This window comes from Delphinus delphis, chromosome 11 (genome assembly GCF_949987515.2).
Source record: "Delphinus delphis chromosome 11, mDelDel1.2, whole genome shotgun sequence".
NCBI classification, from domain to species: Eukaryota; Metazoa; Chordata; class Mammalia; order Artiodactyla; family Delphinidae; genus Delphinus; species Delphinus delphis.
Window position 1 is genome coordinate 62,148,216 of NC_082693.1, and position 25,375 is coordinate 62,173,590.

The following is a 25,375-nucleotide window of genomic DNA, read 5'->3' on the forward strand; positions in this document are numbered from 1 at the left end:
ACTGGCTTCACAGTAGACGTACCTTGATGTCCTGGTATCGTTTTGCCTGACCAGCATCCATTGCTGCATCTGCTCATAACAGCCCCTTGATTTTCTTTTGGGGGACCATAGCCCCATCAATCTCTGTTCACGTAGTTCAAATGAAATTGACCCAAGCAGATCCAATCAGAACAACCCATCCCGTTGACCACAGTGACTCTTTCAGGAGTGGACAACTGACCCAATTCAGTTCAATCAGAACCAATGAGAATCAGTCTCAGAACTTTTCCTGGCTGTTAGGAAAGAGACACTCCGTTTTTCCACTAGACCTGAAGCTAATCAGAAGAAAGCTTGGAGCTGCTGGCAGTTACCTTCACCCTGGAGTGAAACAAACGTAGAGAAAACAGAACCTAAAGCAGAAGAATATTAGCTCAAGGTCTTTGTAGAAAATGTCTGAGCCCCTGAACAAGCCACGTCAGAGACTCTGTCTCTCTCCTTCCCTGCACTTTTCTGTTGTGTTACCCAGGGAAATCCCTTTTTGTACTTAAACAAATGTGAAAAGCATCCCTATTGCATGACCTGTGAGATGCATGACAGGTAAAGATCTATGATACTGTTAAGGAGAAAACTTGAATAGTCCACATTGAAAAGCAGATTTGTTAGGAGGCTTAGCTCTTTACATTTCCTCTATGCAGTAACTCATTTGAATTTATAAGAACAGTGTCTTCACGATTAAATGGTAGCAGAAGTTAAAAACGTAGTTAAATTGTGGTGTGAAGATAAGTATCAGAAATGAGTTACACAATAAAATGGCATATGCTGGAGAAAACTCAAGACTTTTACAATTTGGAGACCTTTTATCCCTCCAAAGTCTTTATGTATCTCTCTCAAATTTCCCATTATTTGTCATGTTCTTAGGGAGGAAACTGTGATATTTACCCAATCTGATGATGGTGGGTCTGTTAATTATTACAGTCAGGTGATATGCATTATATAATTTGTGACAAAGACCGAGTGAGCTTCTTGCTTCCAGCCTATCCTTAAGATTCATGCCATGACCTCAGTATTACAAGTCCAGCTGAACTGATGGTTTAGATTTTACTGCTTTGGCTTGGATTTTATTCTCTCATTCATTGACAAAAAGAATCTGGCTTCAGAAACCATCCCTTTCATCAAGTGCCAAGAGATCCTGCCAAATGCAAAGTGAGCTTTGTTTTTCATTCCACTGGAATCATTCAGAAAGTTTTTAGATTTTTTTTAATACATAGGTTCACACCTGCCCCTTGTTTTGCATAAGACCGTCTACCAACATGTATAACATTTATTTAATCCACTTTTTAACCTTTATCTAGAATTTATATTCCACTGAAAAATGGTGATAGATGCCAGACTGAATCAGAATCAGTGAAGCCAATATGTCATTTGTAAAAAAGTAATTAAATAATTGGATGAATTCAGGAAATCATTTTAGAAGTAAGAATTTAAATTGAACAGAGAGATAAACTAATGGTTACATGTGTTTTTTTCTGACTTCCCAGACTTTGTATTGAATAATGGGAAGTATTTGGTATTTAAGACCTGTGTAAATGATCACTTATTTTGCCTTTATCTTGGGTGTTTATAAAGATTAAGATGATCAAGCTCAGGTCATTTTAAATCAGTTTAGATCTTTTACTTAAATAGCTACTTTGTAATTATGTTTACTAAAGAGCTCAAAAGCATTCCTTTGCAGAACATTATAGTAGCTCTACTTTATGTGAGGTCTTGGCTAAATTAGAGCGATTCACATTTTCAGTGTTGATTGGGCGTATTTGTCTCATACACCGAGGCTTCCTCCTCCACCTTGTGTAACATACATTTCTGAGCATGCTCTCTGGAGCCCGCGAGCCACAACTGCTGAAGCCCACGCGCCTAGAGCCTGTGCTCCGCAGCAAGAGAAGCCACTGCCATGAGAAGCCCGTGCACCGCAATGAAGAGTAGCCCCCGTTCGCCGCAACTAGATAAAGCATGTGCGCAGCAACAAAGACCCAACACGGCCAAAAATAAATAAATAAATAAATAAATAAATCTATTATAAATAAATAAATAAATCTATTAAAAATAAGTAAATAAATAAACGATTGAATACAAGTAAGTATAAATACACCCATGTATGAATGTACACCCAAAGCAAGCAGAGATAACTGCCTCTAGAGAAGCAATAACTGGGTTCCCTGCTGTTGTTCAAGGTAAACTTAAGGACCCATGTAGTTGTTCCCAGGGGAAAACTACAAGTTGACAATATCTCTAAACAAAGAAACAAGCAAAAAATGCCCTTTTGGTGCTTTTCTCTGTTCGGGTTATATCTTCAAAACAGCCAGCCTCTCGCTGCTGTCTCCACTGGACTTAGTCCCTTCCTAAATTCACCCCTACAGCTGTGTTATACTTTTTACCCAATGAATCAGAATGGACCATGTGATTTCATTTGACCAATGACATGTGAGTGGAAAAATGACATGGGCCATTCTTGAGCAGAAGCTTAGGTTTCTTATCTCTTTTTCCCTCTGTCATGATATCAACCTATCCTAGACTGAAGTTGCTCTTTCAATATGGGTCTTTGTATAAGGGGTACCTGGATCAGAGCCACAGCCAACATAGAGTGGACATTAATGTGAGCCAAGTGCATCTTTGTTTCTGTAAGCTGCTGAAATTTCTAAATCATTTGTAAATACAATATAATGTAGTCCAAGCCAGAATTTCTCAACCTTGGAACTATCAACATGTAGTCTGCATAATTCTTTGTTTGGGGAGTGGGGTTCCTGTCATTATAGGGTGTATAGCAGTATCATTGGCTTCTACCTCTCAGATGTCAGAAGCACCACACCCACCTTTGTGACAATCAAAACTATCTTCTGATACTGCTGAATGTCCCCTCGGGAGGACCCAGTTGAAAACCACTAGTCTCTAGTCTCACTCTAGAAGTTCTCAAAGTGGGGTTCGTTCGAGAGCTAGCAGTATCTATATCACCTGGGAATGTGTTAGAGATGCAGCATCTCAAGCCCCTTTCAGACTAACTGAATGAGTAGAGCTGGGGCTGGGGCCCAGCAGGCTACGTTGTATTAAACCCTCGGAGAGATTCTGAACATTCAAGTTTGAGAACCACTGGTCTAAGCTGACTGGTACACAAGTATCCTTGTATAAGGAGAGGGCATCTTTATTGCTTTCACTTATAATGCTCAAGTTTAACTTTTGATGCCTAAAGCGTAAGAATTCCATTTTTTGTGAATCTGTAAGACTTTAGAGGATGCTGCTTGTGTCCTTTAGTGTAATACATATCAAACACATTAAAGTTTCATAACCTTAACAAATTTACTCTAGTCTTATAATCTGCTGATTTACTGGATCACAATAACTCCAAATGAAGAAAAAATCCAAAGTGAGGTAGCATCTTGATCTTTTGAAAAACACTTTATAAAATGATGTTTTTAGAAGGATAATTGTCAGTTTCTATGATTCAGCCTTTGTACCCTCATTTTATTTAAGCACATTTTGTATAAACATAGATTATTTTTGAAGAATGAAGAATTGAGAATCAGTATTCATAATTCACAGGTTTGTTTAATTGCAAAAATTTTTATCACGAATGATTGCCCTTCCTTCCATCTAATACCCTTTTACATATACCCTTGAGCTTGAGCATAAGGAATAATTAACTTTGCAAAGTAAGTTGTTATCATATGTAAAGGTATAGGCAGTGTACATTATAATGCTAATTTACATAGTTAAAAGACTGAGCATTCCCCCTAGCTGAAGTTAGCAACAGGAGGTTAAAAATCAGAATTAATTTGATGATATTAGCTCAGAAAATGCTACGGAATTATATCAATTTGAATGACACGAATATTTTAATCTATTTCTCCTTGCTGCCCCCTTTTAGTGAGGAATGTTTATGGGCAGAAAAATCTGAAAAGCTTTTCCTTGATGCTCTTCTCATTAGCTCTTAGTGGTACATGGTCTCTACTATACCTGATAAGTGTTTTAAAAGTTTTCCTAAAATCAGAATTTCAGGATGGTAATTATAACCAGTACAAGATAAATATAAGAAATTTACCCTTTAGGTTTTCTGCTTTTTATCAAAATATTAAAGAGCTGATTGTACAGTAATAGGTTTATGGAATAGACTAAGAAAAATGCTCTATGTCAGAAAACATAATATACGTTTTATGGGTTTTGTCACATCATTATCTTCAATGTACTTGGCCATCAACTTTCAATTATACGCTTTGAGTGAAAATATTCATTCTCAAAAAGAAAAAAGAAAAAAAACCGTTGGAGGTTTTTTTTGCGCTATTTTTGTATAGGAATAAATCTTGATTTTTATTGTCAGATTAGGATTGTACTAAATATCTTCAGAATAAAAAGCCCTTGGATTTGTTCTTTAAAAGAGGAGGTGAAGTCTTTCCCTTTAAAGCATTATCTGTCTGCCGGCGGAGAGTGTCACGCTCCGTTTTTTAGGTCCTTTACACTCTTGAATTTGATTTGTGCTTTTACAGCACAAATCCCAACATTCAGAAGACAGATCTGCCTGCTTCAGCTGCCTGCAGCTACAGAGAATTAGTCTGTCGTTCTCTGTCGTGGAGTGTGTGTTATGTATGTGAGTGAGTGTGTATGTAGTGTGTGTGTGTTTCTCTCCGTATCTGAGGCGGGGTAGCCGAGAGTGATTTAAACATGCATAGGGTTAATCGTGGAGCATCTCATTCAGGCTTGGCTTTGAAACCTGTGGCATGCTAGGCTGGACAGCCGCTTCTGTGCCTCTGTTTTAATTTAGCAGGATGTTTGCTGCCATGGCAGCCAGCAGCATCCACTGCAGCAAGGAAGAGCCATAGATCTGAGAATGCAGGTGGAATACTAAAACATGAGAGGCGCGTGCAGGGCTGGCTTCAGTGCTTAGTCTGCTCTTACGGGGCTCTGATGTGGAGGCTCTACATGCTGCACCCTGTCAGTTCCTCTAGAGTAAAGGGCTGCAGACCCAGATAGATCAGTGAAGGGCTGGTGAGAGGCAGGGAAAAAAAGCAAAGCCAGAGACATCGCTGGTGCTTCACTACCTCGCGTTTGGGAATACAGAAGCGATAGAGGGAAATGTGGACCCATCGCCCTGCTGAGACATGTGATTGGATAAAGACTGGAAAACGTAGTTGGCTTCCTGTGCTACTTTTCAGCTGGAGCAGTGTCTTTGATGAACTCTTTTCTGCTTCTGATATATACAAGCAAAACGTTTGTAAGTACTGCTGATGAGGGGCATGACATGGCAAGCTGAATTGTGGGCAACTCATTGATTGTACTATAGCTCTAGAATCTAACGTGAATGTTTGAGCCTTGCCTGAGCTTTTATTGAAGTGCAAGTGTTAATTAAAACCAAAAGGGCCAGTTGGCATCTCAGTGCAGAAAGACAATATGAAGTCCAATTGAAAAAGAAGAAGCCAGTAAGGAGAGCCATGCAGCGGCCAGCTGAACTCTCTGTGTTTCAGAGCAAAGTAAGGCCAAAGGGAGCTTGCCTTCAGAAGCAAAAGTCTCTGACCAATCTGTCCCTCACCAGTGAGGGGGAGAGGCGACCCACTGTGCGCATTTCCAACTGGTTTGGAAATGCCGCCAAGGCCAGCCAGAGAGAATCCAGCTATGCAGAGAGGCGCTCTCTGTCCAGATTCCTGTCAAGGTCCATGCAGTCCCTGTACCACACCAGGGGCCCAGGGGCCTGGAACCTGCTGCCCACCAGCCATGCAGGCAGTGAGAGCTTAGAAGAGTGGTCTTCCGGAAAAGGCTTGGAAGGTGAGAGTGATGAAGACAGCCGGTCCGAAGATGAAAATGTGTCCTCCAGGCCTGGCAGCATCGGCAGGAGCTGGGCCGAAGAGGAGGGAGAAAGCTGCCTGCGGGAAGGCACAGCTCATCTGGACGAGGATGTGATCCTAACAATGCTGGGCGACCTGGAACAGGCCCTTTACACTGACTTGTTAGGTAAGTCGGGTCTGCTCCTAAAAGGAGGATGGAATTTTCAGAAGCTGCCTCTTTGCATAAGCCAATAGCTTCTGTTCTTCTGACTGATGGTTTCGAAACCGTAGTTACTCAAAACAATTTTAAATTCCTTGTTTCTTGAAATGATTGTCTTCAGAAAACTGAACTGTGAGAACTAGTTGTAAAGTGTATATGGAGAAAGTAAATAGCAACCACCTGCCCTGGGCATTATTGGCCTAGAGTCTAGTACACTCTAGACATCCATAAATAAGTGTTAACATTTTAAAACTCCAAATTTGTTTTTTACTTAGTCATTAACGGGGCCTATTTATTCAACTTCCCTCAAGGCGACCTCACCACAGATTTGGAATGAAGAATGAAGGACCTCGTGGGTAAATTTTTTGTATAGTCAGGTTTCTTCTGCTGCCTCAGTGGTGTCTGAATAGATGGCCTTGTTTGTACCTCGGTGACAAGTACCATACATTCTAGTTATACTTGAAATGCAGAGGCCTCTTCTGACAGCTTTACTCACTTACTTTTTTTTGAAGTGTTGGGCAAAAAATACTTCTGAGTGTGTACATTATAACTATTTAAATTACTATGTAGATGCATGTGAACTGTTCTGATACTTTACAAAGTAGGCCTGTTTGATGACATGATTCTTAGGAGTAACTTCTGATAATAATCTTTAATTAATTAGATATGACAATGTCTGAAGTAATTCTTCAGTCTTGCCACCTGCCTGAATAGCTAAACTGTATACGTTTTCATTGTTATATCTAATTTCAGTGCTCTACTGTAGCATATTTATATCATACGGTGCCTTCTTCAAAAATTCATAAGCATTAAACCATTGACCACATCCTCTTTTATGTCAGTGTGTATTTCCACAAAGGACTTCATATAGGACTCTTTAAATTTGAAAGAATTAAACCAGACTAGTGATCCCTTTGTTTCTGATTCATACAACTGAAGCCAAATATAGGTTTGTTTTTATTCTCTGTGTAGACCCTCCTGTTACAAGGGGTTTTATGAGATTTTCTGGAATCTTAGTGAACCAGCTTTAGAAGAAGAAAGCTTAGAGAGACAGCAGAGGTGAATATCGCTCAATTTTTCTTGTTAGTTTAGCTTTAAAAGAGTAATGTTTCCACAGTTGCGGGAATAGTGATTTCTGAATCTGAATACACCAGGTGCTCAGACACTGAATATTTACTTCTTCACCATTGTGTGCTTTCCGTGATGAACTGCTTCTCATAAAAAAAAAAAAGAAAAAAGAAAAAAAAACTCTGCATGCAGTACAAAGGCAAGAGGGGGAGTCTTAATCCTTAAGAATTTTTTTCGTTTCTTGATCCTCTGAAATGGTAAAATCAAATAATATTTGTCCTTTGCCTTGAAAATGGTAGCATTTATCTTGTTCTAAGTACCTCTTATGTAAGTATTTTCAAAGATATGACCAGAGTAAAGTCCCCTGAAAGCATGTGTTGGTTGTTCTGTTAAATGATAGCATGCTGTGGCTGGGTGTGTATATGACATACGCCTGTTTGTACATAAATAACTTGGAGCATTACTGTCAGAGGGTCATCTCTCAGTAGGTGTCTGTGTATTCCATGGTTTTTAAACTGAGCATCTGCTAATTTATTTATGGGATTATTCTCCTTAAGGCTTTTTTCTCCCCCAGCATATGCCAGTATTCAAAGATGCAAATGAGAAAGTAAGAGGAAGAGTTTATTCAAATAGCTCTGATATGAATAATCATATCAGGATAATGAAGCATTGCAATGCAATTCCCTAAATAATGATGCATGTTAAGTTGGTAAATATATCCAAGCCCACAGCACACAAGAATTGCAGGATTTCTGCTACGTGCTTGACTAGGTTCTGCTTCTGACTCAAAATGGCTTCTTCCAAGTTAGTTTTTAGGCAGAGTTCCCTGAGTTCAACTCTTTATTCTTGGATATCCTAATAAATCAGACAGAGTAGGGTCTGTGCTATAACTATATAGGAGAATATTTAAAAGGTAGTGGTAAAGCTGTTAGCCATATTTTGCTATTTTTCCCCCAAAGTGTCTGGTTTAACCTGATGAGTTGAAAAATTTTCTATCCAACTCACCTTTGGGGTCATCCACAAAACTAGGGTGATTTCTCCAAATAAATCAGGCAGCTGTACTCTAAAAAATAACATTTGTAATATAGCTGGTGTAGAGGACATAATTCTCTGTGAATCAGGTTCATTCATATGTAATTTGATTTCCTCCTAAAAGATGACAAAGGCTGGCAGTGTTATTAATTACAGTGTGTGTAATTAAAGCTTGAAAAGTAAGGGCAGGACTGCACAGATTAAATGGTCTGTCTGCCATTAAGTAAAAACGCAAAAGCACCAAACTGAGCCTGTTACTCTGTCCTAATAGAAGAGATGTTACAAGCAAAGAGAAAGTAGTTTGCACTAATGTGAAAAACTCAAAGCAAATTGCAGAATATGCCGTTCTGGGAAATGTGTGTAAGCCCTTACTATTTTGTCTGACAGGAGGCTTCTTCCAGGAATAATAGCTAGCTTTGAGATTATAAAAGTGAAAGGGGATACATTTTTGTGACTAAATTTCTCATGTGCATTTTTCTGCTAACTTTTATTTGTTACTAAGTGTTTAATGGTATTTGCGCTTCTACATTTGGCCTTTTCACAGTTGTGATTCCCTCCCTGCCCCCATTTCTCTATTTTTTTATGGGATTTGGATACAAATTTACAGGATATTTCAGGCTTGTGCAATCCTTAGGGGGGGTTGTAAGTGCATTTAACCTTATCTTGCCTTTCGTGGGTCATTGAGAACATTTGCTGCAAGAAATTTTGATTTGGTTATTATCTTTCCTGACATGAATGAGGCAGCAATTATGTTTTGCTCAGTAAGTGTTGGGAGGAAAAGGTCCATTTGTCTGATTGTCATGAGTGGTGCAGTGTCATGAGTAGATGTCATGAGGAGAAAAAACAATGGAGAGAGAGAGAGTGATGGTTCTGAAACATGAGGGAAGCTGTATAAAGAAACACTGGATTCAATTGGAAGAATCCAAGGATCTAAGATGCCTGTTGGATTGGAAGAAGGAAATTTAGAAGGAGATAAAGAAGGTGTTAAAAAATACTGAGTGAAATGGAATGTCGGAAAATACACTGTTCTTAAAGTTTATGTAAAAAAGATATTGACAGTAATTCAAATATCAGTGTTACTAATATTATGCAATTGGCAAGTAGTTGAGATGCAGCTTGATTACAAAGTCAAAGTTCTCCCCAAAGGAAGGGGCTAGGAGATAGGAGATAGGGAGCTTGTAATGGTGTATTTTTGGAACTTGTGTAAGGGCAATGACTTGCCTTCCTTACTCCCTCCAATAAAAGTCATCTCAGCACTTTCTCCTTTAAGACTTTTCTCTTACCATCACTTAGAATCTTAGGCTTCTCTACTGTGTGAAATCTTAGATAAACTACTGTATATTAGCTTTAATGTGTCTCTAGTTTGGTCTCATCCTTCACTGTTACTTTTGCCATTTTAAGTAAAATCTCTTCTTCACCTCTGCCTTTCCTTTGACTGTAATGATATTTTTTTCTGCCCTTCAAGATTTTCCTTACAAAGCCTTCTTTTTCTTTCAGCCTACTGCCAGATTGTTTGGAAATAAGAGGTAGACTTCTTTCTAGCCATTTCTCAAATATGCTGTGTTATATTTATGAGGAGAAGGATGGGAAGAATTTCCAGAGAAAATATAATTAGAGTCTTAAGGGTTATTAACAGTTCTGAATTTTAAAATAATGTTAATCTATGAGGTTAGAAACTGTATGACTTGAATTAGGGTTAGAAAAGTTGTGCCATGTACAACATATTCTTATTTCTTTTTTTTAATTTCTTTTTTTATTGAAGTATAGTTGATTTACAATGTTGGGTTAATTTCAGGTGTACAGCAAAGTGATTCAGTTATACACGCACACACACATATATATTCTTTTCAGATCATTTTCCCATATAGGTTATTACTAAATATTGAGTATAGTTCCCTGCGCTATACAGTAAGTCCTTGTTGTTTATCTATTTTATATATAATAATGTGTATATATTACTCCCTCCTCTGCCACCTTTCCCCTTTGGTGACCATAAATTTGTTTTCTCTGTCTGTGAGTCTGTTTCTGTTATGTAAATAAGTTCATTTGTATCATTTTTTTAGATTCCACCTATAAGTGATATCATATGATATTTGTCTTTCTCTGTCTGACCTACTTCACTGAGCATGATAATCTCTAGGTCCATCCATGTTGCTACAGATGGCATTATTTCATTCTTTTTTATGGCTGAGTAATATTCCATTTGTGTGTGTTTGTGTGTGTGTGTGTGTACACACACAGGGAAGTTAGGGAAGTTTTTCAGTACTTTCTAAATCTGAAATAATAATACAGTTATTAAGCATTTCAATCATTCAAATAATTGGTAAATTAAAAGGAAGAGATTTGCAGACTGGCAGCAGAGTGGTGGTTGTTTTGGCAACCATTCAAGATGAAAGATAATGAACAGTATAGTAGTGTTTGGCTGAAGAAGAAATTAGCATTTGTCTTTCTGAGTGGCTGCCATGGTAAAGTGATATAAAATTATTCATTTGGTTTCAGAGCCATTGCGACCCCTGGGTGGAAGTTAAATGGGGGCAAATCATTATTCGTCCTCAGAATTGTTTTTATAATGAGACCTAATTGGCCTAATATTGGAAAGAGTCACCTCTTACTGGAGAGGAGGAAGCCTTTCCAATCTTGGAGGTTTTAGGCAGAGACCCATGGCCACCTCGCTAGTGACACAAAGAGTTTTCCCTCATTGGCTGAGAGGTGAGGCAAGACAATCTCTGAAGTCCCCATCAACTCTAAGATTCTACTATAGATGTTAAATGTGTGCATCTGTTGTGTGTGGTTTTTTTTTTAACCTGGCGTGAATATTGTGGAAGAAGAATGAACAGGTTGAATATCTCCCTGTATTCTTAAAACTGATGGTAGATATGCATCTTGACTTGTCTATGTGACAGTTTTCATACTGGAATTTAATACATGCCATTTTCTACCTTCACTTTTCCTTCTTTTTTTCTTTTCCTTCCATCCCGTCTGCATTCCTTTCCCTTCCCTGCCATCCCCTCCTTTGCCATCCTCTTCCTTTTCTTTCTTTCCTATACCTTCTCACCCCTTAATCCATTCATTCCCCTTCCTTCCTTCCCTTTTTTTTTCCTTCTTTCTTTTTATTTAAAATTCCTCGGGCTTCCCTGGTTGCGCAGTGGTTGAGAGTCCGCCTGCCGATGCAGGGGACGCGGGTTCGTGCCTCGGTCCACATGCCGTGGAGCGGCTGGGCCCATGAGCCATGGCCGCTGAGCCTGCACGTCCGGAGCCTGTGCTCCGCAACGGGAGAGGCCACAACAGTGAGAGGCCCGCGTACCGCAAAAAAAAAAAAAAAATTCCTCATCACTGGACATCCTCCTGAGTCCAAATTGAACAGAATTAAGACTGTGTTTCCTCTCCTTCCTTTCCATGTTGTTCTTACTATCCAGATTCACCAATTTCAATGGCCACTGGCCTGGGAATTATTACATGGCCATAAACAAAATGGTTTAATGGCACCTCTGCCCCCAAATGACAGATAGAGGTTGAACAAGGCCAACAGTTGTCACCCTGGCAGAGCTGTTTATTTTATGTGTAGACTTATTACTGGATTAGATGCCTAAGACTTTACTGGCGCTCTGGTGTCACATGTGGATATTTTGATTCCCTGTAGAAAGTGGAGAAATAGTTTAAAATAAAGCTATCCAATTCTTGGGTCTTGGTTCATGTGTCTAATAAAATAAAAGACTTAAAAAGATGTTGCTTCTATGAGAAAAGGCCTCTGTCTGATTCCCCAGAGTATAAATGTATACTTGCTACATAAGTCAAGTTTGTCTCAGCTATTCTGAGCACACTTTGAAATAGGTGATTATGAAAGTAATTAGGATCCAGATAGTTTCAGATATTTAAATTAAGCTTAGAAACATGGAGCACTGTACAGTATATTTCCAAACGACTCTCTCATTTTGCAATGATTAAGGTCATAGACCTACGAAATACTGTTGTATCATCACCACTTCAGATTATTACTTGTAACATTACATTTGTTTCTATTCACATTTTATTTGTAGAAAAAAATTATAATTTCAGATAATAATAGTCATTTGGAATTTTCTACCTATTATTTTACTTTTGCAAAAAGGAACTCATATCTATATCTATATAATTATTCAGATTATTCCCAGGACAGTAAATGGCATGAATAAAAAACTTATTATTATGTTGCTTTTCTAGGTGAAGACCCTGAAACAAGAAGAATGAGAACAGTTAAAAATATAGCAGATTTGAGGCAGAATTTAGAAGAGACTATGTCCAGTCTTCGTGGGACCCAGATAAGTCACAGGTCTTCTTCAATTCTGCCTATTTGGGGGCCAATAAAGAAAAAATTACAATTAAGCATTTAACTTCTTATAATGATAAAGAAGGAATTCTAGTTTTCCCTTACTATTTTCTCACTTAAATTTTATATGACAGTGAACTGGTGACTTCTCAGCCCTACCCAGTGATTTTTTCTCCTATCCATCTCTTCTTCAGTATAATTTCCCATTTAAACTGAATTAGCTACTGAAACTAACACCATCACTGCTAAATGGATTTTCACGCCTGCCTCAAATAACAACGGTGGAAGTTGTAATTAAAATGCATCTGAGGAGAGGTGGTAGAGAGTCTTTCAAACATAATTGTAGTTAACTTCCAGAAAAGTTCTGGGAAGGCTACAATGGGTTAAATTAAGGGTTGGTTGAGAATGTGAAACAATATTTTGTTTTATCCAAAATGTAATGATGGCGTTTCTTTTGAAAGCAAAAAATCTGTGATGAATGCCCCTTCCTACATTTTGATACCTGCAGAGGTGTTTAGAATCTCAAAATGAATGTATAATTTGACTTTCATGAAAATGGACATACTTCTAAGAAATGACTCTCAACTGTAGGCGTTCCTGTCTTCATGCATTCTGGGTCTATGGCCCCAGGTGAACAGAATATAGTGATTTCTCTATTTTATTTGACAGCACCCTGGAGACAACATTTGACAGCACTGTGACGACGGAAGTGAATGGCAGGACTATACCCAACTTGACAGGTCGACCTACTCCCATGACCTGGAGGTTGGGCCAGGCATGTCCTAGACTTCAGGCTGGAGATGCTCCTTCCCTGGGTGCTGGCTACCCTCGCAGCAGTACCAGTCGTTTCATCCACACAGACCCCTCCAGGTTCATGTACACTACGCCTCTCCGTCGAGCTGCTGTCTCTCGGCTGGGAAACATGTCACAGATTGACATGAGTGAGAAAGCAAGCAGTGACCTGGACATGTCTTCTGAAGTCGATGTTGGTGGATATATGAGTGATGGTGATATCCTTGGGAAAAGTCTCAGAGCTGATGACATCAACAGTGGGTAAGTGGCCCTGGGCCCCGGTCTCTAACAGAATTGTGTAAAGAGAGGTGGTCTACTACAATGCAGTAGCTGTAGGAAGGGGATATAGGTTAGTTAATAAAGTCATTAGAAAATGTGAGAAATCTAAGGTTATTTGGGGGTATTTCAGCCTTCTCTTCTAATCATTCATGAACAGTAAAATGTCCAAAATTTCTCTAAAGTCTTTTCATTATAATCCATTAACTTTTTCTATTGTTAGTTCAGAGAAACACATGTGCCCTGTGTTTTTCAGAGCGATTTTCACATGCTTCTTAAATAACAGATTTTGTAGTGAAGGACGTGGGAAGGAGATAGGAGGAGTTTTGCTGAGCTGCTTGATTTTTTTTTGGCTTGTCAAAGCTGCCTGTAACTGCTTTGAGGAACACAGATTTTCTAGCATTCTTCAATTATATACCTCCAATCTAACTTGAGAGAAAATCATTTTAGATCTGAAAATTTCAATCTATTTATTCTCTTTTGATGGCATCAGATTTTTTGTGTTAACCCCTGCTTTCCTTCTGTTTTCTGTTACATTCCAAAAAGAGTTGTGATTATGAAACTCTCAAAAGCATCTTGGCAATTTGGAATATTTAGTTCAATCTGAGGATGAGCCCCAATGGAGGAAATAGGATATTCAATTAAAACTACTTCTATTAATAACTGTAGTTGACACGTTGAAAATTTATTACCTACTTCACTCTTTTTAAGCGCTTTAAGGACATTAATTCATTTAACCCCCTCCCCACCACCAACCCTTATGAGGTAAGTATTTTTATACCTGTTTTACAGATAAGGAAACTGATCCCACTTGGCCCCAACTGTATTAAAGCTAAGCAAAGACTAGACTTGCATTAGGACTCAGATACATCTGACTTCAAAACCTAGGCTCTATAATAAAAGGAAAAGCTTCCCAACTAACTTTATCTATATTTTTCATGTGAGTCCAGGTTTTTACCTCTTCTTTGTCCTTATGCATCTGAGAGGACTGGTCTCTGAAATCATTCTTCTGTACAAGTAACCTTTGCTGACTTCAGTCATGAAAAGCTTGTTTGAATGGGAACAAGACCTTAAAAAGTACAAAAAAACTTTTGATCAGACTTAACAGCTCTGCTTTGATATCCTGATACCCACCAGTTCATTCCTGGTGGCCACCTTCTCTGAGTTTCTAAAGGTCTACAATTAGGGAGACAGGTTATTGTTAATTAGGGTAGGAAGCAGTTGAGTTGCCCCTGGAGTTGGAGTGTCTAAATTAAGTTTCTTTCTACCATTTTCTATCTGCCAACTCCTTGAGAGCTTAATGTATCCAAATTCCTTTCCGTAATAAGGATAAAATTGCAAAATCTTCATGAAATTGTTAAGAATGAAGAAAATAACCCACAAAATTGCACTTAGCACAAAGCCTGTCACAATATGTGTTCAGTAAATTATCATCATCATCACAATTACATTTTTATCAGTAATAATTATTAACCTAATGATTAATAACCTAATAATCATAGGATATGATCTTATATAGGAGATAGTAGAAATTATGAGAGGTGTGAAGAATCCTGGGAAAAGAATAGAGAAGAGAGATCATGAGCTGAATTATGTATGTGTGTATGTATGTATGTGTTCAAAAATATTTGTTGCATTCTTCCTATGTGCCAAGCAACATTCTAGGCACTGTGTGTTCAGTGGTGAACAATATAGGCACAGTACTGGCCCACATATACTCACGTTAGTGTTTTTATATTTTTATAGTTGCTCATTTATTCAATAAATGAATAGTAATATGTGTACATATGTATGTACGTGTGTATGTATATACATTCTTAGATAAGGGGTTTTTGAAAGTCATTTTTTAAAAAACTGAGTTCTGCTTAGAGTAGTATATTTCACCAGCATACCTATAGTCAGGAGCATTTTGTATTTTCCAGGACTCTAGCGGTATTAGGCAACTAACTTCTGTAACACAGAAATCTCAAAATCTCAGTAACTTAACACAAAGAAGTTAATTCCTCCTTCACATAAAACCCCTCCTAGTGTTTCTGATCATCAGTTGGGAACTAAGATGGATGGTAGGTAACTCTGCTATTATCCAACCAGACTGCCGACGTCACCCTGGGTGTTGATTTCAACAGACCGATGACAAAAGAGAGAAAGAACCATGGTGTAAGAATAGTTCATATGTACCAGGTCTGGAAGTGGGGGTTATGACTTCTACCCACATTTCCTTACCCAGAACTGCTGCAGCCCCATCTCACTGACAGCAAGGCCAGGAACCAATGTTCATCTTTGTGCCCAGGAGGAAGAGGAAATTGGTTTGATGAGAGCTGGCTAGTCTCTGCAGAACTAATGAGAGATTTTTAAGATACTGGTATATTCTTTGTACTTCCTACTTGTTTCCTGCCTCACTGGAAACCTGATTCTCACGTCTGTTCTCCAGTTTTGTTCTCTGTTGGCCTTTCAGAGGAGGTCTTGAATAGTCCCACAAATGAGTCCATGTAAGAACTCATTAGTGGTCTGCATGCTTTGTGTTGAGTCTTTCATACTCAGTGTCTAAAGCAGAAGAAGAAAAAAAAAACTAAGTAAAAATAACACAAATCCTATTTGAAAACTTCCTCTGATGATGTTTACCTGCTTGGCCTTATACATGTTCTCTTTCCCATGATAGAGTACAGGACACTGAAATTTAAAGAATGACTCAGAGTTCTGTCCCCTGGATGGAGCATGACTAGACGTGGTCAGCAGGCAGTGTCGCCGGTCTCAGCTCAAGGGTGACTGGGGTGTTATGGGGAGGACACCTAGGATATGCTGTACTTCCTCATTGCTCACCAGCAGATGTAGTGTACCATTGTCAACATCAGTGGGATGCAGCCCGATTTGTCAGCCTAAAGTTAAAAGATAGGAAGATATCCCAGGGGAATTTTAATTTGATGTTTTCTTTAAGAAAAAAGGGCATAGAAAAGTCTGTGCTACAATTCACGAAAAAAATTGAATCACAAAGTTAACTGTCTGTTCCCAATTTTTTAAAGTATGTTTTAGTGATTAAAGGGACAAAAAAGGCTCAAAAGACAAAGCAATGAATGAAGATGTTTAATCTTGGATATTCTTCTCATGCAAGAAGGAATGTCATGAAGTAAATGGGAAAGGAGTTTCATTTTTTTGTTGTTGTTGTGGTACACGGGCCTCTCACTGTTGTGTTCTCTCCCATTGCGGAGCACAGGCTCCGGATGCGCAGGCTCAGCGGCCATGGCTCACGGGCCCAGCCGCTCCGCGGCATGTGGGATCTTCCCGGACCGGGGCACGAACCCGTGTCCCCTGCATCGGCAGGTGGACTCTCAACCACTGCGCCACCAGGGAAGCCCGAGTTTCATTTTTTTCACATACTTCAGGTAGAACTCAGAAAATTAGTTAATCGGCATTCTGAGAATTCGAGATTTCTTGAAGCATGCAAAGGCTTATCTCTTTCTTCTCTTCCAAAAATTACTTTAAGCACTTGGGAATGTGAATCTGCCAGTAATTAGGAATTAGTCAGAGGAAGTCTTCTTACTTATAATGAATCTCTTTGAAAAAGTCTCCATGTGTAAAGCAAAAAAAAGGAACATCCTGGAAAACTGGGGGAAAAGTTACATATTTTAATTGGGTGGAAATTGAAGTTATCTGCAGGTGTCACAGTGATAAACAGTTGGGCCAAGAATATAACCTAAAATCCTGCTTTAAATGGCCCAAACGCAAAGTGATTTAATTCTGGAGAATGACACTTTTTAAAAGGGAAGTGGATACTTTAATGCTGCTTTAATCCCCTGATGCTCCCACAATTCTGCTTTAGGAAACTTTGTGATAACTGAAGCATTCAAGACATTGGGAAGGGCAGGGTTACTTGAGTTGGGTTAAAAGGATGTACATGGGAAACCACATATTCCTAATCACAATGCTTCTATTCATTTCATATTCAAGATATGAGAGTTATTTTTAGTGAATGTAGAAATGCTAATGGAAAAAATAGCCAGTAACGTTAGTCGACACTTATGTAGCACTTATTATGTGCTAGGTCACCATAACTGTAAGAGATAAGCATATCATTACTATCTCCATTTTACAGATGAAACAACTGAGGCATGGGTAGGTTAAGTAACTTTAGGTAGAACTCAGAAAGTTAGTTCATTGGCATTCTGAGAATTCAGACTTTCTTGATGCATGCAGTGCTGGACTTGAACTTAAAAGCAGTCTGGCTCCAGTCTGCACTCTTAACCATCTTGACATACTGACCCTGTGAAGTTGTCTACATGTCTACTTGCCCACATTTCTCTCCTAGGAGTTGATTTTTACAAACAAACATAACAGAGCTTCACAGCAATCATTCATTATTAGTATAGTTTTCTTAGCTAGCTAGCACCTTTGATCAAGGGGACAATCCTTAATATTATCTGTGTTCATGATCTGTGTTCTAAGCGCTGAACTAAAGTTCCTTAGAGGTTGAAAACACACACACACATTTTAGATGCCCTGTGTTTTCATGTCATAACGAATAGCTAATTGTTATATACAGTTTCTGATATAAGATATTGAATGTAAAAACGGAATTCTAGGAAGCTATGGTAGGGGCATAGGTGAATCTTTCCAAGTACCCACAAAAATAGACAAAACAACTAGATAGCAAAACCACAGGGAAAAACCATGATCGTTGTGGAAAAAAGATGATGACAAGATATCACCTCAAACCCCAGGTATAAGCAGTGAAGGACAAACAGTCAAGAGCCAAAGGAGCAGAATGATATCAGCATCTGTGTACGAAGAAACAGAAGGTAGTAGTGGGGTGTCTGATGACACTGAGAACAGAAGAACCACAAAATAGCCAAGAGAAACTGACTAGAAAACACACAGGGCTTATCTGAAGATAGCAGCTGAAGCTGGGAAGGTTTTGACCACTTGACCAGCCAGAGACAGTAAGGGCTGAAGGTCACATCTGAAGGGAGTGGAGCAATCTTGTCCCCATGTATTCATTAAACTCTCCAGCCACAGCTCCCTTCCAGGACAGGACCCCACACTGAGGGAAAACTTCCAGGAGTAGAAGCAGACTGAACAGGATGTAGCAATAAAAGTGAAGATAGAGAAGGTCCAGATAAAAGTGGGAGATGGGAACAGAGTCCAAAAATCTCAAAAAAGCTATTTATCACATTCTAAAACACTACACAAAAATAACAGAAGCATTTACCGTGTGTGGTTAGAAAGGTATCTAGATCAAGTTTCTTTTTATTCTGAAGAATTAATTTCACATAAAAATAAGTAAGAGAAAAATGTCAGGATAAAACCCCACATAAGCCACAAACATATACAAGACGTACAACTAATAAACGTATACTATCAATGGGGAAAGAAAAAAATAAAACTAAATATAGAATCCAATAGAAAAATGAGCAAAAGTCATAAACAGACATTTCACAGACAAAACATAAATGACCTATAACAAAGTAAAAATTTGATCAACCTGCTTGGTAATCTGGAACTTGTAAATTAAAGCCAACACGAGAATTCTTATTCATAGACAAGTAGAAGTTTATTCTGAAAATGTTTTGAAAACTCTTCAGCATTGACTAGTAGGGTTTGAATATGTGCATGTATCCCTTTTGACCCAATGATTCCTCTCCTAGATAGAGACCTTTGACAAGCTCTTGCCTGTGAGCATAAAGAAATGTGCATATACAGATGTTCATGGCAGAGTTGTTTGTAACAGCAAAAAATCTAAAAACAGCTCAAATGTCTGTAATAGTCAAACAGATAAATAGACTAGTGTGCTTGTAAAACAAAGCTGTGTAACACTAACATTAAAAATGCAATAATACATATCGAGATAGATGATTTGCAAAAATGTAACTTAGAGTGAAGGAAATAAGTCACAAAAGAATATATACAGTGTGATTCAATTTATATGAAGTTCACATGCATGAGATGCTAAACAGTGTATTTTTAGGAATATATGCCCATGTGGTTAAACCGTAAAGGAATGCTTAACACAAAATCCAGGGCAATAGATATCTCTAGAAGGGAGGTTTAGAAATGTAGGACTGGAATGAGCCTATATGGTCACTGAAGAAACTGGAAATGTTCTCTTTCTGAAGCCAGGTTATGGGTACATGAAAACTGATATTATTTTTTAATTATTTAATGTGTACTGTTACATTTTATACTCTTGCAAAAATATGATGTATTTAAATATGAAGCTTTTTTTGAAAAAGCATGGAGTTGCTGTGGAGGTGGAATTGTATGTATTTATGTTGATTGAGAAAATGAGATTGAATAGCATACAAAAAGAAGATGTTTATAGTTTCTTCCTATTTCAGTGAATTCCAGACATGATGAGAACAGTGATGTTGATTCACAGGTCTGAACAGACTCCATCCTGTAGTAATTGAGGGTGGTGAGTGACATGAAGAAAGTCACTTACCTAGATTGTTAACTAGGCGGATGGTGTGTTTCCCTATAACTGTATTAGTATATACAAAAGGAGCACGAGCTTTAGTGGTAAAGGCAATATATGGTCTGTTTATGCTGTATTTGAGGTGGTTATGGGAAATCCACGCATCTGTGCACAGGAAGCAGTTTAATATCTCATTCTAGCGCAGGGTGGAGCACTATGGCCTGGAAATATTAATATGGAAAACACACACCTAAAGAAAATGTGCCAAAGTATGCAGTTTTTCTACAACAGAAGGAAGACGAGAGATGGCAGTGGAAGGGAGGAAGAGTTAGAAATGCTCTGGGAGACTATTGCGTTTTTTATGTGAATCATCTTATAGCTCATGGAATTTGAACATGGCTAAAATTATCCTAAGACTTCCATAGTTTGAGAGATTTTACTTTCTGTCAGTAACCTTCACAAATTTCCTTTGCAACTTTTTGTTTGTACCAATCATCCTGTGACTATTACGTCTTAAACTCATCTTAGCTTATGGTTTAGAAGTTCAGGTATAACATTATTAGGAAATCTTTTTTTTTAAATTTTACATTATTCCTTCAAAATGATCTCCTAACATTTATATTTCCTGGATTGTAGCAATTTTTTCTAGAGGAACTATGAAATGCATGTTATTTTAGATTTTTAAATGCTTCAGAAAAACTGAAAAGAAGGAAGAATTTTCAAGAAAAAAATTTAAATGAGAAATTTGCTTGTGTGATGCCCATATATATTTTTCAAATAACAAACTTTTCTGTTATGAAAATGCCCTACCAACATTCCAATGCGACAGTGTCTGTAAACAGAGGAAATAGACACTGATGACTATTTTTGGTTCAATTAATACCTGTTGTAAACTTATTTGATATTACCTGGAAAATCCCAGGGTCAAAGGAAAATGAGTATCCTTTGAAATGCTTCCTAAAAAAGTTGGGTTTTTTCCTTAATTCATTGAAATTTTAAAGTTGTTTTTTTCTTTGGAAAATTAGTTTTCAAAGCATTTAACCTTTGTCTGTAGAACTTACTCTTCTGTAAGCACTGAATAATTGAAAGCTTATGTTTCTAATAGAAGTCATCTTCCATCTTATTTCTTGTTTACATGCATCACCATTATGGCTAAAGTGCTGAGATCTGCTGTCATGGTTTCTTCCTGCAATGGGGAGGCCTTTTAAATTCAGCTGAACAAATGTTTACTATATTTGTTGGTACCAAACTATATACAAAACACTTCACTAAACACGTTTAGAGATACACCAATGAATAAGACAGACCAATAAGATGTAAAACTTAACATGTATACATTGTTTTAACTTCCTCCTGAGGTTAAGTTTAGGATCAAGCATATTGATAGTTTTTTTAAAAAGGAGTCTCTCACTTATCTGGAGAGAACATTTCTGCCATCCCCAAACTTTTAAAACACAGTTTCAGGGCTTCCCTAGTGGCGCAGTGGTTAAGAATCTGCCTGCCAATGCAGGGAACACGGGTCCGAGCCCTGGTCCAGAAAGATCCCACATGCCGCGGAGCAACTAAGCCCGTGCGCCACAACTACTGAGCCTGCGCTCTAGAGCCCATGAGCCACAACTACTGAAGCCCACGCGCCTAGAGCCCGTGCTCTGCAACAAGAGAAGGCACCGCAATGAGAAGCCTGCACACCGCAACAAATAGCAGCTCCTGCTCACAGCAGCTAGAGAAAGCCCGTGCACAGCAACGAAGACCCAACACAGCCAAAAGTAAAATAAAATAGAAAAATTTTTTTTAAAAATTCAAAAGGAGAGTGAATGAGAAAAATGTTTTTCACTAAACACTTTATCAGGAATTTCATATACTTCACCTTAAGAAAAGAAGCAATAAAAATATTTAGAAGTGGGCTTCCTTGGTGGCGCAGTGGTTTGAGAGTCCGCCTGCTGATGCAGGGGACACGGGTTCGTGCCCCAGTCTGGGAAGATCCCACATGCCGCGGAGCAGCTGGGCCCGTGAGCCATGGCCGCTGAGCCTGCGCGTCCGGAGCCTGTGCTCCGCAATGGGAGAGGCCACAGCAGGGAGAGGCCACAGCAGTGCGAGGCCCGCGTACCGCAAAAAAAAAAAAAAAAAAAAAAAAGATAAGAAATTGGAAGTAAGAGTAAACAATAGAACACTGACAGCATCAATATGGCAGCTGACAAATTAAAAAGTACGAAGGACAAATATCCTTTAATCTTTAATTGTCTCATTTAGTATCACTGTATATGATACAGGAAATTGATGCTCATAATCATGAATTAGTTATCAAAAAAAGTTGTCATATCTAGTATTCCATTTAAAAGAGTATGTCAGTCTTCAGCACATTTTGGAATCAAAGTACTCTTTTTTTGTTCTAATTTTGGTGGGATTAAATTCTTTGGTTATCAGGAAAATTAACCATGTAGAGTACCTTATGAGGATAATACAGCATGACTTTTTGTTTTGTGTATAAAATTCATATATTTCCTTTTAAACATATGTTGGGAGAGACTTTGTGAATAACAAGTCACTATTATTTATAGGGTTCTCATATTAAGAGCTTTATGTATTTCTCCTTTAATTACCATAATATCTATCTTCAGTAAATTTTATTCTTCGCATTTTGAGGCAGAAATTGAGGCACAGTTTAAGAAATTTGTTTAAGGTCCTTCAACTAATAAGGACAGAATTTACTAATCATGTAAGCAATTAGCCAGCTTCATAATCGTAGTTTTAACTATTTGGTCGATCTTTAATATGGTCATGATTAAATTTTTTATTCCAAATAGTGAAATTAACTCGAATTTGTTTAAGCAAATTGGGGATCTTATTACAAGGAAGCAAGGATATCTCCTAGAACCCCAGGAGAAGTTGTGAAGCTGAAACCACATGGCCAAGTGTGCTTTTTGTGCACCTGTGTCATTCTTCCTACTTTGCTGATCAGCTTTCTCTGTGCCTCTGCATCTGGTGAAGATAAATACCCGAAGCTCCTGGGTTTTCATTATCATAAACTCTTTCCACATAGAAAGACTGATGAGTTATCTGTTAATCCCATTTCTCAAGAAAGAAACATTTGATTAGCCCCACATGGGGTAGGAGATTAACACCTGTTCTAATCCCCGATTGCCAAGAAAGGATTATCAAATAGTCACATGACTATGGGAGTCTACCAGCCCTGTGTGAAGATGGTGGTCCTGTGATAGCAAGGAAGTAGTTCTCAGAGACAGGAAACGGGCAGGCCGTGTGGTCCTTCAGTTCAGACAGCAGTGCATGGTGGTTAAGGTCATGGTTTCTGAAGCTGACTTTCTAGATTTATTCTCAATTCTGCTGGGACTGGTTGAGCAACCTTGTGTAAGTCCTTAACCATTTCGTGCTTACTTATTTTCTTTATCACTAATGTGGGGATAGTAATGTTATTACATGTAAACTATATAGAACGGTTCCTGACAACATCTTAAAACATTTAATACATCTTAGTAATTATTTTATGATAGTGGTCAATTGCTGTATATATTTTATTTATCAAATAAATTAATCTAATTTTAAGATTACTCCTGTGACCTTCAATGCTTCAAAGATAGTGTTTACAAAATGAAATAATCCTGCTCTTATTTTGCTAAGAGTTACATTATCTCTAAATCTGTTCAAAATATTGATAACAAAGCGGAGAAAAAGGAAGATCTTATAATTGGCTAGTTACTTGTTGCAGTAAGGAAGATTAATTTCCTAATAAGATTTTCTAATACTTCCTGGTGAGTAGAATATTCATATAGAAAAACTATAATAGAGCATATTTGCATAATTATTAAAAATTTTGCACACCGTTTGTTTATTAAGTTAAATTATACAGCTGAGGTCAATTAATTTTCTGTTGATTAATTAGGCATTTATTTTCAGGTACATGACAGATGGAGGGCTCAACCTGTATACTAGGAGTCTGAACCGAATACCAGACACAGCGACTTCCAGGGATGTCATCCAGAGAGGGGTTCATGATGTGACAGTGGATGCAGACAGGTAATGTCATCAGCATATTTGATGGTGAGGAATGCATAAAGCAATTTTATAAATGAGATCCTAGGAGTTTTACAGTATTAAACCAAAGGACTTTTTATTTTGATATAATAATTATTTTGGAACATTTTGAAAACTAAGGTGTTTTTGCTTACAAGACTTTTAGCTCTGTACACTGAAAGAAATTGCATTGCTGTTGAGAACATTTAACAAATTTCAGGTTACATGGTGGCAAATTTTAATATCTGCCAAAGCAAAATTATAAACATAGACTTCTGTTCCTTACTTGAAAAGAACCCTGGCTGATAAATTCCTTTCAATTCAGATGCTCTCAGATCTACCTGGGGGCTAATGACATAAAGATGAAAACATAATTCTAATTATCAGGTAAAATAAGTTTGATGCTTTTCTTGAGGGGTTTCTTGAAAGCATACAACTCTTGCTTTAAGCTAATCTCTTTCATATTTCAAATTGCGTACAGGTTTGTGTGTTTCATATACTTGTTATTATTTTGCTGGGAATTGTTTTGCAAATTTTATCAGAATCACTGCTGTTTGACAACATTGTCTTTGTGAAATAATGTTGTAAGACGTATTTCTGACCTGATTTTGCCCCCTCTTCACTCAGAATTTTTAATTTCTTAAGCAGGAAGGGATTGCCTATTTCCAGAGCTACTGTATATCAATACCTAGAGTAGTTCTTTAATTCAACATTTATGAAGGGGACGAAAGGGTAAGACCTAATGTGTCCACATTCTGAAATAAGAACTGTGTACAATTCATAGTGCATTTTAATATAGCCAACTCCAAAGGCTAGGCAGTGAATTCTGATATTCGTCGTCAATTCCTCCTTACTCAAATGCTGTTGATGTTTTAACTCCTGTCGGCCAGCTCTCATCCTGTATATACGCTAGTCTCCTAGGCTGTACACAAGGTGTCTGTGTGAAGCATGTGGTTACAAAAGGCTTATGAAAAATTTTGCTCACTCCACCCCCCACCTGAACTATTCTTCAACTGTTTTCCCTCACTGACTCTCACTAACTTCAAACACGATGGACTTCTGCTTTCACATTGATGCCTCCTCTGCCTGGAATGCCCTTTTCTACATTCCTTGCATTATTGCCTCCATCATATTTCTGTTTCAGCTTAATGTTACCTTCTTAGCGAAGTGTTTCCAGAGTAGCTAAGGTACATTTCATTTCCAGTCACTTTCTTTCCCATTATCTTATATTATTTTCTTCAATGTACATATCACTCCTAATTATTGTTTACATGTTTATTTTGTATCTCCCCCATTACAGTGTAAGCTCAGGAATGCAAACTTTTCATCATATTTACGATACATTGAGCTTTTAACAAATGCTTGTGGAGTGAATGAACAAAGGAATGAATATAGGCTATATATTCATATAGGCTAGCGATAGCATCCAGTTGACTAAAGAGACAAATAAGACTGGGAAAAGA

General features: G+C 38.0%; 1 protein-coding gene across 4 annotated transcripts in view; it reads left to right on the forward strand.

Moving 5' to 3' along the window:
• NAV3 (neuron navigator 3) overlaps window positions 1–25,375 on the forward strand; it is a 363,667-nt gene that overhangs the window by 197,461 nt on the left and 140,831 nt on the right. For all 4 annotated transcript variants that reach the window (XM_060025293.1, XM_060025294.1, XM_060025296.1 and 1 more), the window contains exons 10-12: window positions 12,304–12,412; window positions 13,079–13,462; window positions 23,796–23,915. In XM_060025293.1, coding sequence (XP_059881276.1) covers window positions 12,304–12,412; window positions 13,079–13,462; window positions 23,796–23,915 — 613 coding nt within the window. The remainder of the gene's footprint in view (window positions 1–12,303; window positions 12,413–13,078; window positions 13,463–23,795; window positions 23,916–25,375) is intronic.